This window comes from Myotis davidii, unplaced genomic scaffold (assembly GCF_000327345.1).
Source record: "Myotis davidii unplaced genomic scaffold, ASM32734v1 scaffold1065, whole genome shotgun sequence".
Classification (NCBI taxonomy): Eukaryota; Metazoa; Chordata; class Mammalia; order Chiroptera; family Vespertilionidae; genus Myotis; species Myotis davidii.
This window is the reverse complement of record NW_006297281.1, coordinates 1256515-1268669: the sequence shown is the minus strand read 5'-3', so window position 1 is coordinate 1268669 and position 12155 is coordinate 1256515. Positions and strand designations below refer to the sequence as shown.

The 12155-nt window shown below is 56.5% G+C and overlaps 1 protein-coding gene across 1 annotated transcript in view; it reads right to left on the bottom strand.

Moving 5' to 3' along the window:
* The window catches only part of FAM178B (family with sequence similarity 178 member B), a 94506-nt gene that overhangs the window by 20666 nt on the left and 61685 nt on the right, over positions 1 to 12155 (bottom strand). Inside the window, exon 12 of the mRNA XM_015570025.1 lies at positions 4737 to 4824. Coding sequence (XP_015425511.1) covers positions 4737 to 4824 — 88 coding nt within the window. The remainder of the gene's footprint in view (positions 1 to 4736; positions 4825 to 12155) is intronic.

Here is a 12155-nt window from a genome sequence, read left to right as displayed (position 1 = left end):
TAGAATGTAAGCCCCATGAGGGCACCTTCATTCACTCTGTCCCAGAGTCTAGCACAGTGCCTGGCACGTGATACGTGTTGAACCCGTATCATTAAGTGAACTAACAAGTGAATAGCCGGGCAGTGCCTCAACTAGTTCCCCTTGTAAATGCAAACCTCATCCCCCTTGATGTCAGCAATTTGAAGCCCACGTTTTTTCAAACTCCAAACTGGAAGACATGACTTGACCAAAGATGCTTGCTGTGTGGCCAGAGGTGGCTGCGACAAGACACTACCTCCGACTTCCCTCCACAGCCTGTTCCACCCGGGCTTGCCTGCCTCCGTCAAGTGCCTCTCCACCTGCCGGATGTACAGCCTTGGAGCCCTGATGCCTCCTTCTCTCACATCCCAGGCCCCACTGGCTGTCCTTGGGGAATATACCTAGAATCTGACCACTTCTCACAACCTATGGCACCACCACCCCAGGCCGAACTGCCTGCTCTTACCATGGTTACTGCCATCACCTCCCTCCTCCCCACCCCCAATAGTCAATTTCAAGAGTGGGAACATTTTATAAACCAATTATGTCTTTCCTCTTCCTTCCAATGGATCTCCACTTCCGCCTGGAGGTGCCCGGGGCTTGAGTCCCCACTTACCTCTCTGACTCCACTCCTGCTCCACCCTCAGCCCTCTGCTCCAGCCACACTGGCCTCTGGTTTTCCTCCAACCTAAGAGGCCTTTGCCTGCCCGAGTGCCTTTGCACTTGCTGTTCCTTCTTCCCCCCAAAACCTGTTCGATTCCCTCAGGTCTGTGCTCAAATGTCCCTGTTCATCCTTATAAAACAGCATCCTCCCGACACTCCTCTTTCCCGGTTCCATCTTTCTCCGCAGCACGAACACAATCTGGCAAGCCAGGGCTCGGTACTTCTTCCCTGGTCCCCATGTCCATCTTGCCCTGAACCATGAGTTTCATGAGGGAGGGACTGAGTTTGCTCAGGGCTGTATCTGCAGTGACCTGAGAGTGTCTGGAGCATACTGACGCCGGAGGCCGGAACCCCGCTGCTTCTGGGATAGTCCAGGGAGTCACGGGAACCCCAGGAGGCAGCTGGGCCCTGAGGCTCTCCTGAAAAATGCACGCTTTGGAGTTGTTGCGTGCTGACCATCTACGGAAGTCCTGATCCTCACATTCAGTTGTCCAGCACCTGCTCCTCCTGCTCCCAGGGCCACAGCCTGCAGCCTGAGACGGGGAGCCAAGCAGTGCAGGCAGCAGACACTTCTGCCAGCAGCGCCTGAGGACCTGTGCCCAGCACTCGTCCCAGACCCTCTCCCCGACACCAGTGCTCAGCCCTTGCACCCCATTCCTAGGGAGTCAGTTGACAGGTTCATCAAGCACTTGTGCATTAAGAAGGACAAGGAAGGGATGGCCTGGTCCTCTGACCTGCCATTCAGGACTAAAGCTCAAGGAACCAGCAGGCACCTGCCACCGGAAATGGCAGGTGCAGTCCAGGCTGTCACCACAGTGCGAGCCAAGGAGGGGTTGGGAAGCGCAGGTGGCTCATGCGGGTCAAGGGCAGGACTCTGGAGCCAGGGCCTTGCTGCTGAGTGACCCTGAGCAGTGCCCTAACTGCACCTGCCTTCTTTCCCCATCTGTGCAAGATGGGTGATAACAGTCCTTCACCTGGGGCGGCTGTGAGAAAGAGTAAGCTTGAGGTGGCCCTGGGACACGATCCAGTTGGGGGTGATGGGTGAAAAGGAAGACGTGTCGGTGCACAGAGCCCTGTGTGGAGGCGCTGAGCTGGCCCGCGAGGCGGCTGGGAGGAATGGGCCGCCCTGGCAGGCTGCGCAGAGGAGATGTTGGGAGGGGGGCGTGTGGGCTGAGCATGGGCAGCTGTGGGCTGCAATGGCCCTTTGAAGGTGTGTTTCATGAGGCTCCGTCTGACAAGCCAGACTGGAAAGGGGAGTGCCTGCAGCCGACACCAGGGAGGAGGCCATGGCAGCGGGGCTGGCGCAGAGATGGGGAAACACACGGAGGCCGTGGGCAGGCCCGAGCTGGTCCTGCCTCCGCCAGCCACCAGGCGTCTGGCACGGCCTTGCACAGCTGTACTGCCCGCTGCAGACTCCTGTTGCAGCACAAGCACGGACCAGCCTCCAGGGTTGGCTCAGGACACCGCTAGGAGCTTGTTCACTGTCTCTGCCCCCTGCTCACACTCTCTCCAGAGGGCGGCTCCCCTGCAGAGTCCCCAGGCCTCCCACCACACTCCCCTCACGCACAGGCTCTTGTCAATAAAATGCAAGCAAAACAGCACTGGCCGATGTGGATCAGTGGTTAGAGTGTCGGCTGGACTGAAGAGCCGTGGGTTCAGTTCTGGTAAAGGGCACGTACCTTATTTGCAGGCATGATCCTCAGCCCTGGTCAGGGCGTGTGTGGGAGGCAACCAATCTACATGTTTCTCTCACATCAATATTTCTCTTTTTCTGTCTCTCCCTCTCCCTTCTCTCCCTCCCACTCTCTCTAAATACCAATGGGAAAATATCCATTAACAACAACAGAAAGCAAAACAAAATCCCAAACCTTGAACTGATGCTGACACTGGAGTCACCTCTGACTTCCCAGTCATTGCCAAATGCTACGGGCGACTACCCCTACCGGCCCCCACCGTCCGCAGCCAGTCCTGCCCTCCTTGACCTTGGTGCTGGCCTCGCTGCACTCTGGGGACACTGCTCTGCTCTCCGTGGGGCTCGGTGACCGCTCTGGAGCCCTCTGGGATCACTCAGCCTCACCCCCACCATCCCTGCTGCATCTCTGCCCGCCCTGCCCCTACCACTTGGCATCCCCCGTAACACTGTCTGGTCCCTCTGTTCTTCACAGAGATGTCCTGTCATCAGCTGTCACTTCTGTGAAGTGACCCCTGTTCAGGCGACTCCCTCACCCAACCTCCCAAGGTCTCTGTCTGGAGAATGTTCCCCTGCACACATACCAGTAACTCACTGCCACAAGTGTACACCCACAGTGTGCACCTGCAGTATACACCCGCAGATACACCCGCAGTATGCACCCAGAATACACCTGCAGCACACACCCGCAGTATACACCCGCAGTATGCACCCAGTATACACCCGCAGCACACACCCGCAGTATACACCTGCAATATACACCCAGTGTGCACCCACAGTATACACCCGCAGTATACACCCAGTGTGCACCCGCAGTATACACACGTAGTACGCACCCGGAGTATACACCCAGTATACACTCACAGTACACCCGCAGTGTGCACACGCAGTATATACCTGCAGTATACACCTGCAATGTGCACCGCAGTGTATATCGCACTCCTTTGTGGCCAGCACTGTGCTAGGCGCCAAAGGGCAGCAGGAAGCAGGAGCCATTTGGTCTCTGCACTCAAGGAGCTGCTGGTGTGTGTGTGTGTGTGTGTGTGTGCAGACCACGAACAAACAAGAAAATATCAGGAGGTGAACCCCAGGAGTAACTGAAAGACAGGGTGACGGAGCCTGGGTACTTGGGTTGGGTGGTCAGGAAAGACCTCTTCAGCCGGAATCGGAATGACAAGAAGCTCCAGCTGCGCTGAGCCCTAGGGTAGGAGTTTCTAAGGCAAAGGGGACAGCGGAGGCAGAAGCCAGCGGGGCCTGCTCTGACAAGCCAGCCCTGGTCACCGTGCTGAGCTCTGTCCCTGCCTCGGCAGGCTCAGCATACCGTCTGCCCGCCCCGAATGTGCTGGAACATTCTCTCAGCACTCTGGGTAAGGGGCTGCACCTCCAGTGGCCAGGCCTGTCCTGCCTGTCTCCGGGGCTGAGCTGGAGGATTGGGCTGTACCCAGCACTTCTGGGTTTGCGTGTGGGGGGGTGGGGGAGACTCTTGGGAGGGTGAGCACATTCTCAACCTCCCTGCCATACAGCCTGGCTGGCTGGGACCCAGGCTGCCCGGGGCCCTGAGGGATGTTCTCTGAGCTGCGAGGAGGTTGTAGTCAGAGCTTTTTGGAGAGCAGAGGACCGGGAAAGAAAACAGACTGCCTTCCACTGCCCTCAGGATGCCTGGCGCTGGCACAGAGGTCACTGAAAGGGAGCAGTTTCAGTTGAGTAGCATTTGTTTTCCACGTATAAAAAGTGATGTAACAGCCCTGGCTGGTGTGTGCAGGAGGCAGCTGATTGGTCTCTCCCTCTCCGTTCCTCTCTCTCTAAAACAGTGGTTCTGGGATTTTAAAAAGATTCCCAGGTGATTCTAACGTGCAGCCAAGGTTGAGAACCACTGCTCTAAAAAATCAAACACATATATGCACTTTCTTTTTAAAAAAATGGTATCACCAGGGGCTGCAGGAGGAGGGGATGGAGGAGTTAGTGTTTTACAGGTGGTTTCTGTTCGGGAAGATGAAGTTCTGGAGATGGCTGTGGGGACAGCCTCACAACACCGCGAACATACTAAGGCCACTGAACTGGACACTTTAAAATGGCTAAAAATAGTAAAGTTTATGTTATTTAAACTTTACTACAATTTTAACAAAAGGTAATACACACTCCCTGCTCCCCACTCTATCCTCAGAGCCTAGCACACAGCAGGCACATACAAGTAACTGTCCAACGCAGGGATGTGAGTAAAAATTCAAACCGCCTGGCTCTCCCGGCCGGAAGCACCTAACCTTTGGGAAAAGCATGGGGACGAGCAGGCCAAGGGGAGAGCTGTTCACTCGCCCACCGGCTTCCCAGGCCCCAGCAGACACACCTGGCAGAGGCGCAGACTCACCTGGGCCTCCTCTTTCCAGAGCAGGGCTGCCTCCTGCTGGCCCAGCATCCGGGCAATGACCACGAGGCTGAGCTGGCGTCGAAGCTGCCTGTGAGAGAGGAGGGAGGGGACCAGAGTGCGCAGTCAGAGAGGAGGGGTTGATATTCCGGAGAGCCGCTCTGTCTGGAGTATGTGGGCTTTCTCATTTATTTATTTTAGAAGTAATCAGCCACGCATGATGGGAAAGTTAAAAAATAAGCAAACAGAAAATTTATAGCAACTGGTAATTTCAGGGTCTAGCACAGTGTTTTTCTTCTGTTTGTTTTCTCGCTCTGTGCTTACACTTATCTGTGGACACAGAGATAGGGCATGACCAAGCCCTTTGCACAGGCCCTGCCTGTTCCTACCTTTCAGCCCGTGCTGGGTCAGGGAAGGTGGGCCGCCTGACTTTCCCTGGGAGAACCCCTTCCCCAGCCAGCCGAAACCTGGCTCCTAGGGTGGGCGCGTGGGCCGGGCCTGGCCCCGTACAGTCCCTGTGAGCGAGCCACTGGGCGGTGCGGGGGTCTTGGCTGGACCTGACCGCTGAGTGCGTGCCTTTCCAGCAGGGCCACTTATTTGGCAGAAGTGATCCCCCAGCGGCTGGTGGCCATCTGCCTCCCTGTGGGCGCGCCTGAAGGATGAAGCAGACCGGATGGAGAGCGAGCCCTGGCAGCAGCCAGAGCAGCTGTGCCTGAAGCCTCCAGCCCTAGGACCGTGCGCTCGCTAGCAGTTGGCTGGTTGTGTGAGCCAACGAAGTCCCATTTGCTCGAGTCATTTTGAGCTGGCTTCTGAGTCTAGCACCACACGGCTGTGATTCACTCATGATGGGCCGCCATCTCCTCTCTTTAGGAGTGAAGACCTCTGATGCGAATTTGAGATGCTAATCGTTGGGCTCTGATTTCGAGTCCTTGAGGGCTGGAGTGAGCCAAAGAGAAGACAGGAGGGGAGTGGAGACCGGAGGGGGGAGAGGTGATGGGAAGGGGTCCAGGGCCCCTGCTCCACTCCTGCCACAGCCTCCACCAGGAGATTACGTCTTCCATGCACCCCCACACCTGTTGCCCCACCTCGGAGCAGATGGCAGCCCCTTGCACGCACTTTGATGTGGCCGCAGCCCCTACTTCCTGCGGAAAGCCGCCACCAGGGAAGGCGAGGAGAGTCCTGAGCTGGAGGAGAGTTGGGCTGGAACTGCTCCTCAGAGGAGAACCGCCCTCCAGTGACTGCACTGTGGGGGGACCACAGCGTGGACTCAGCAACTAAAGGAGGGAGGGGACGTGGGAGCAGCAGGCTGAGGGCAGCACTCAGAAATGACGCTGCCCTAGGGAAGGACTTGGGGAGCAGGACTGAGCCTCCTGCACCTTCCACCCCATGCCCAAGGCTGCCCAGGCCCGCATGATGCTGGGGACTGCGGGGCTGGGCAGGCTGGCATCTGAACCAGGGCCTCATTTATTTTCTTCACTAGCACTTAGTCAAGAAAGTCAGAGGAATCAACAAAGCGAGGCTCTTGATTAAACAAAGAAAAAAGGCAGCAGCCGGCGGTACCACTCCCACCAGGATGAGCATGAGGAGGGAAGGCCCAGCGCCAGGAGGGTGTGGGCGGAGGGGCTTGCACACAGCTGGTGGGAGCGCACCCTGGGGCCCCCACTCAGTAAACTGGAAGATCTACGGAAGCCGCCCACATGCCCACCTCGTGGCCCCGCAGTGCTCGTCCCGGGCACCACGCACGGAAATGAGGAAGGCGGAAGTGCGGCCGCATGGGGTGGGTGAAAGATCCTACAACCAACCCTGCACGGATGACCGTAGACCGCCTGCCAGCTCACCCAGCAGCATTCATGCCCCCCTCAGTGCCGTGTGCAGAGGCCAGACACAAAGGAATAGCCCTGGCGGGCAGCTTGGGCAGAGCCGCGTGCAGATGTGCCAAGGTTGCCGTTCGATCCCGGTCAGGGCACGTATAAGAATCAAACAACGAACACATGAATAAGAGGAACAACAAATCAATGTTTCTCTTTCTCCCTTCCTCTCTCTAGACATAGATCAATAAAAAATTAAAAATAATATATTTGTGATTTCACTTGTAGAAAGAACAAAAACGGGCAAGTACCAGGTGTTGGAGTGGGGATACTGGTGACACATGGTGGGGCAGGTTCTACTCACGTTTCATTTCTTTTCTTTTTAAAATATTTTTATTGATTTCAGAGAGGAAGGGAGAGGGAGAAAGAGATAAAAACATCAATGATGAGAGAGAATCCTTGACTGGCTGCCTCCTGCACGCCCCACACTGAGGATCGAGCTCACAACCCAGGCATGTGCCCTGACTGGGAATCAAATTGTGACCTCCGGGTTCATAGGGTCAATGCTCAACCACTGAGCCACACCGGCCAGGCATGGCTCATTTCGTGATCTGGGTGCTGCTTCCACAGGCTCAACTTGTGGAAATCCGCTGAGCCATACACTGACGGTCTGTGTTCTGTTCTGTTCATATGTTACAGTACAATCAAATAATTACTTAAAGAAGGAATCCAGCTGGGGGAGGAGATAGGATTGCCAGATTTGGCCAATAAAAATATAGGATGCCCAGTTATTTTTTAATTTCTTATAGATAAACAAAGAATGTTTCAGCATACGTTTCTACCATGCCATATTTGCATGGTATCTGGCAACCCTGGGAAGGTCTGGCCACTCCCATCCATTCTTGACAGGGAAGATGTGACATTAACCAGCAAGAGGTCGCCTGACCCTGTCTCCTGTCAGCCTTGACCTTCTCCGCAGAGGGTTGTGGGTTCCCACCTCACCTCCTGAGTCCTGAGTGGACTGCACCAGCACAGAACACAGGAGCCCTCATCCTGGGTCCCCTGCACTTCTGAGTACCCCTCATCCTGAGTTCCTACGCCGCCGAGTCCCCCCTCAGCCCCACCCTTCAGCCCTCCCTGGGCTCTGGCCCATCACACACCCTGCGTGGCTTCCCTTCACAGTGAGCCAGGACCTGCTCTGCAGCTGCTCAGAGCCCCAGCAGCTGGCGGGGAACACAGTGGGAGGTAAATGGCCCCTCTGAGCTGCTGCGCAGAGCGAACGTGCAGCCAGAGTCAGAAGTCCTGCATCTGGGCATCAGTAATCCAAGCCAGGACTGCGAGGCTCCTTGGCACAGCGGGCAGGCGGGGAGGGCCCCTGGGTGGGAGTGTGGGCGGGCAGTGAAGCAGCTGGGGTGGGTCCAGAAGGAAAGAGGCGGTGGGTGGGTCAGGACAGGGCAGCTGTCCAGAAATGAAGAAAGGCCCAGAAAAAGCACTGAGGGGGTGAATGGATACAAAAACCCACATCTGAGAGCGATGCTCCGCCTCGCCGCCTGCCTTCTACCCTAACGGCTCTCCCAGCCTTTTAAACACAGTCCCCTGCGCTCTCAGCTCCCACAGGGAGAGGGGACAGGACCCCTTTCTAGTTTTAGACAGAGAAGTCACTCTGCAGAGGAGGAAAAGCAAGGATGCATCCTAAACACCCCCCACCCCCACCCCGCTGCAGGGGGCAGGCAGAGGGCGGGCAGCAGAGGATGGCCTGGGCTCCTCCCCCCTGGAACTCGCACCAGGCGGACAAAGGAGGATGCAAAAGCCACTGGAGCGGCCCAGCCACTGTCATATAAGGCAAGGCTCCAGCCCAGGCTCAGCAGGCCCGCCTCGCCCTGCCCCCGCCACTCCCGGGGCCTCCCGAAGACCAGGACACTGGAGTAGCGCTCAGAGGAGCCCCAAGTGCTGGGGAATTTGGAAATGATTTTTCCAAACACTCAGCAGAGCTGGACGTGGGATGTACCCCTCAGCTCCTTCAGGGACAGCTCAACCGGCACCCTGCAGAGAAGGCAGGATGGCCACCAGGCAGTGCAGGTCCCTGGGTGCCGTCTTCCCTCCTCCAGGAGCCAGGCCCTGCGAGGCTGAACTGCCCTAAAAGGCCATCAGGCATCTGGCCAAAGGCGTGAGCCGCCTTTTCCATGTCTCTAGGGCGGCTCAGGAAGCAGCAGCAGCAGCACGGTGGCCTGTTCCGAGTGGAAATGCCGCCCAACACACTGCCTCAGGGTCCAACACCCTGCCTCAGGGTGCCTGCCCGGCTCACCTCTCACCCACCTGCCCCAGGCCCTTCATGTGGTCTCCCTCCTGCGCACAAGCAGGCACTGCCCAGGCAGAAAGAGCCAGGGCCTAGGCCAGTGATGGTGAACCTATGACACATGTGTCAGAGGTGACACGTGAACTCATTTTTTTGGTTGATTTTTGTTAAATGGCATTTAAATATATAAAATAAATATCAAAAATATAAGTCTTTGTTTTACTATGGTTGCAAATATCAAAAAATTTCTATATGTGACACGGCACCAGGGTTAAGTTAGGGTTTTTCAAAATGCCGACATGCCGAGCTCAGAAGGTTTGCCATCACTGGCCTAGGCTCAGAGCTGAGGACCACCTCCTCCGTGGTCTGCGGGCATCCACATGCAGGCTGCGGCACCCCTGACTGTGGGCACACAGCGGGGACAGGAAAAGGCGGCGGGCGGGGTACAGACAGCCACAGGCCCGTTCATGAAACGCCGTGTGGCATCTCCAAGGATCCACCCTCTTCAACCGAAATGAAACCCACGGAGCGCTGCCGCTCTGCACTGTGCCCGAGAGCGGGCTCTGCAGGTGCCTGTTCTGTGCACGTTTCCAGCCTCGCAGACCACCTGCGGGCGGGAGCGGAGCTGAGGGTCTCTCTGCAGGGGGAGCCGGTGAAAGATCCTGGGGAGCAGGCGCAGTCTCTCCCGGGATGTGCTGGTGCCACACAGGTGGCCCCATAAGGAGCACTGGGGGCCCCCTCTGCGGGGGTCCTTCCTGATGCGCATTATAACTAAGTGGAAAGGTTACTGCTCTTTAGCAAAATAAATAAAGCTCATATAGATAATCGCAAGACAACGTCCTCCCTTCCTTCCTCTTTGTTTTGGTATAACCTTAGGCTTAGAAAACACCTAAACATCACCCTCTACCATCTGCCTGGCCATCCATTCCAGCAGCCCTCACAGGCTGGAGCGAGGTGCAGCCCTTCCACCAGCTTCTCCCCTCGCCACTCTGGGCTGGGTCCTCCCAGGGCATCGCGGCAGGGCAGGCGCTTGGGGCAGAGGCCCCACGATGTGGGGCAGTAACGGATTGAGCCCGAAGGCTTTTGCACACATCTTGCTGTCAAATCCCACTTCCTACATCTTGCTCTTAATTGTGCAGCGGGGTGGGGTCTCTTTTCTACCCGGCCCATCACTAGGGTGTGTTGAGATCTTCGGGGATCTTCCTTTCGCTGTCAGTTGTATTTATGCCCCGCGTGAATCTATTGTTGCGCTGATGGCCTCGTCCGAGATGCTGCGTTGCCTGGTCAAGCTGGTGGTGAAGACAGCAAGCTGGTGGCCACAGCTGCCCCCAAGCAGACTCCATGGCCAGCGGTGCCTTTTGACGATGAGCCTGTCCAGTTTACATCCCTCGGCCCACGTTTCCTCACGGCGGTCCACGAGATGCAGTGACGGCTCTACCCCATGCCCTGGAAGAACCTAGGTCTACAGAGTACTTCCTGGCTGCCTGTCAGAGGAGAAACGAAGCTCGTCTGGCTCGATTTGCTCCCGGGAATCCTGGACGGCTGTACTCACAGCCGTCACCAGGGAATGCAGCGCGGGCAGAGAGCACCTTCTGCCCCTCCCCAGGCCCCGCTCTCCCACCCTAGGGCACCCTCTGCCCACCTCACAGGACTGACGCCATGTCCCTCCACTGGAGGGGACTTCACCTCCTCCCACATAGCCACATGCTGCCAAGTCTCCTCCTAAGGCCTCAAGTCCCTTCGGCCAATACGTGAGTCCAGTGAAACATTATGCCCCGGACAAAGAACACAGATGCAAAAGAGGAATTCTGTAGTGCCTCTCTCTCTCCATCAGTGTGAACACTTCACTGTCAGCCCAAACAGCACTCCCGGCTGCAAAAATAGCTGCACACCCTCCCACAGGCCTTAGTTTCCCGCACAGTATTATCACCGGTCCATGTGGTCTACTCATCTCGCTTTTGAACCCTTCCTCCCATCTCCCCTTCTTCTTCTTTTTCTTTTAGAGAGAAAGAGAGAGGGATAGACAGAAACATTGATGAGAGAGAACACTGACTGGTTGCCTCCTGCACGTCCCCTACTGGGATTGAGCCCACAACCTGGCATGTGCTCTGACCAGGAATTGAACTGGCAACCTCTTGGTGCAGGGCGATGCTCGACCACTGAGCCACACTGGCTGGGCCATAGTCAGTTGTATCGCAGGATCTCCTAGGCCCAGCTGAGCCATCTTTGTTTTTGGAGTCCGCTACTAAAGGATCACCTCTCTCTCCAAGCTTTTTGAATTCTGCCCTCCAGAAGCGCCCGCTTCCCCAGCATGCTCACCGAGCCCCCCTTGCCACGCTCCTCCCTGGGCAGGCTCCAGCTCGAGGGGTCTGCAAAGGGTGCCAGCCATCAGAGCAGTGGTTCTCAACCTTGGCTGCACATTAGAATCACCTGGGAATCTTTTTAAAATCCTGATTTCAGGGTCTCATCCTCTGGAATTTTCATGAGGCCCAGAAATCAGGATTTTAAAAAGATTCCCAGGTGATTCTAATGTACAGCCAAGGTTGAGAACCACTGCACCAGAGGCTGTGGCAGGTGGTTTCTGGGAGGAAGAGGCACCTTGCTCAGAGCCTTTTCTTGAGGGTGAGGAAATGTTCACCAGACAATGGGAAGGAGAGGGGAAGAGGCTTCTTTAAGAAGAGGGGACGCCCTGGCTGCGGGGCTCAGTTGGTTGGAACCATGTCCCGATGTCTTGGGGTTGTGGGTTGGATCCCAGTCGGGCACATACAAGAATCAACTAATGAATGTATAGGTAAGTGGAGCAGCAAATCAGTGTTCCTCTCTCCCTCTCTCTCCCCCTTCCTCTCTCAAATCAATTAAAAAAAACTTTTTTAAAAAGAAGAGGGAAAGATGTCAAAAAGCTGAGAGATAGATGCTCATGGTTTTGGTGGCCGCAAAGATTTAGGACATGGCTGGAGCATGGCAGCAGGAGGAGGGGAGAAGGTAGAATTGGGAAAGAGGCCCAGAGGCCCTATGTGAGGCGGGGCTGCTCATCCTGAGGACCGGAGCCTGGAGGGTTGTAGGCACGGGAGTGACACGGCCGGATGTGTGTGAAGGTCACACTGCTGGACAGCGGGGGGAGTTGGTCGGCGGGACAGAGCCTGGCAGGAGACAGGCGGAAGCCCCGGGCTGGTAGTGTGAGCTGGAACAGTGGCAGCCACGGCAGGATGACAAGGAGGGATACGTATTCCCCAGCGTGGGATGGGAAGCCTGGCAGGACAGAAGGTGCCCCGCAATGCCAGGCTTCAGGTGGTGGGCAGGTGCTAATGACCATGGGGC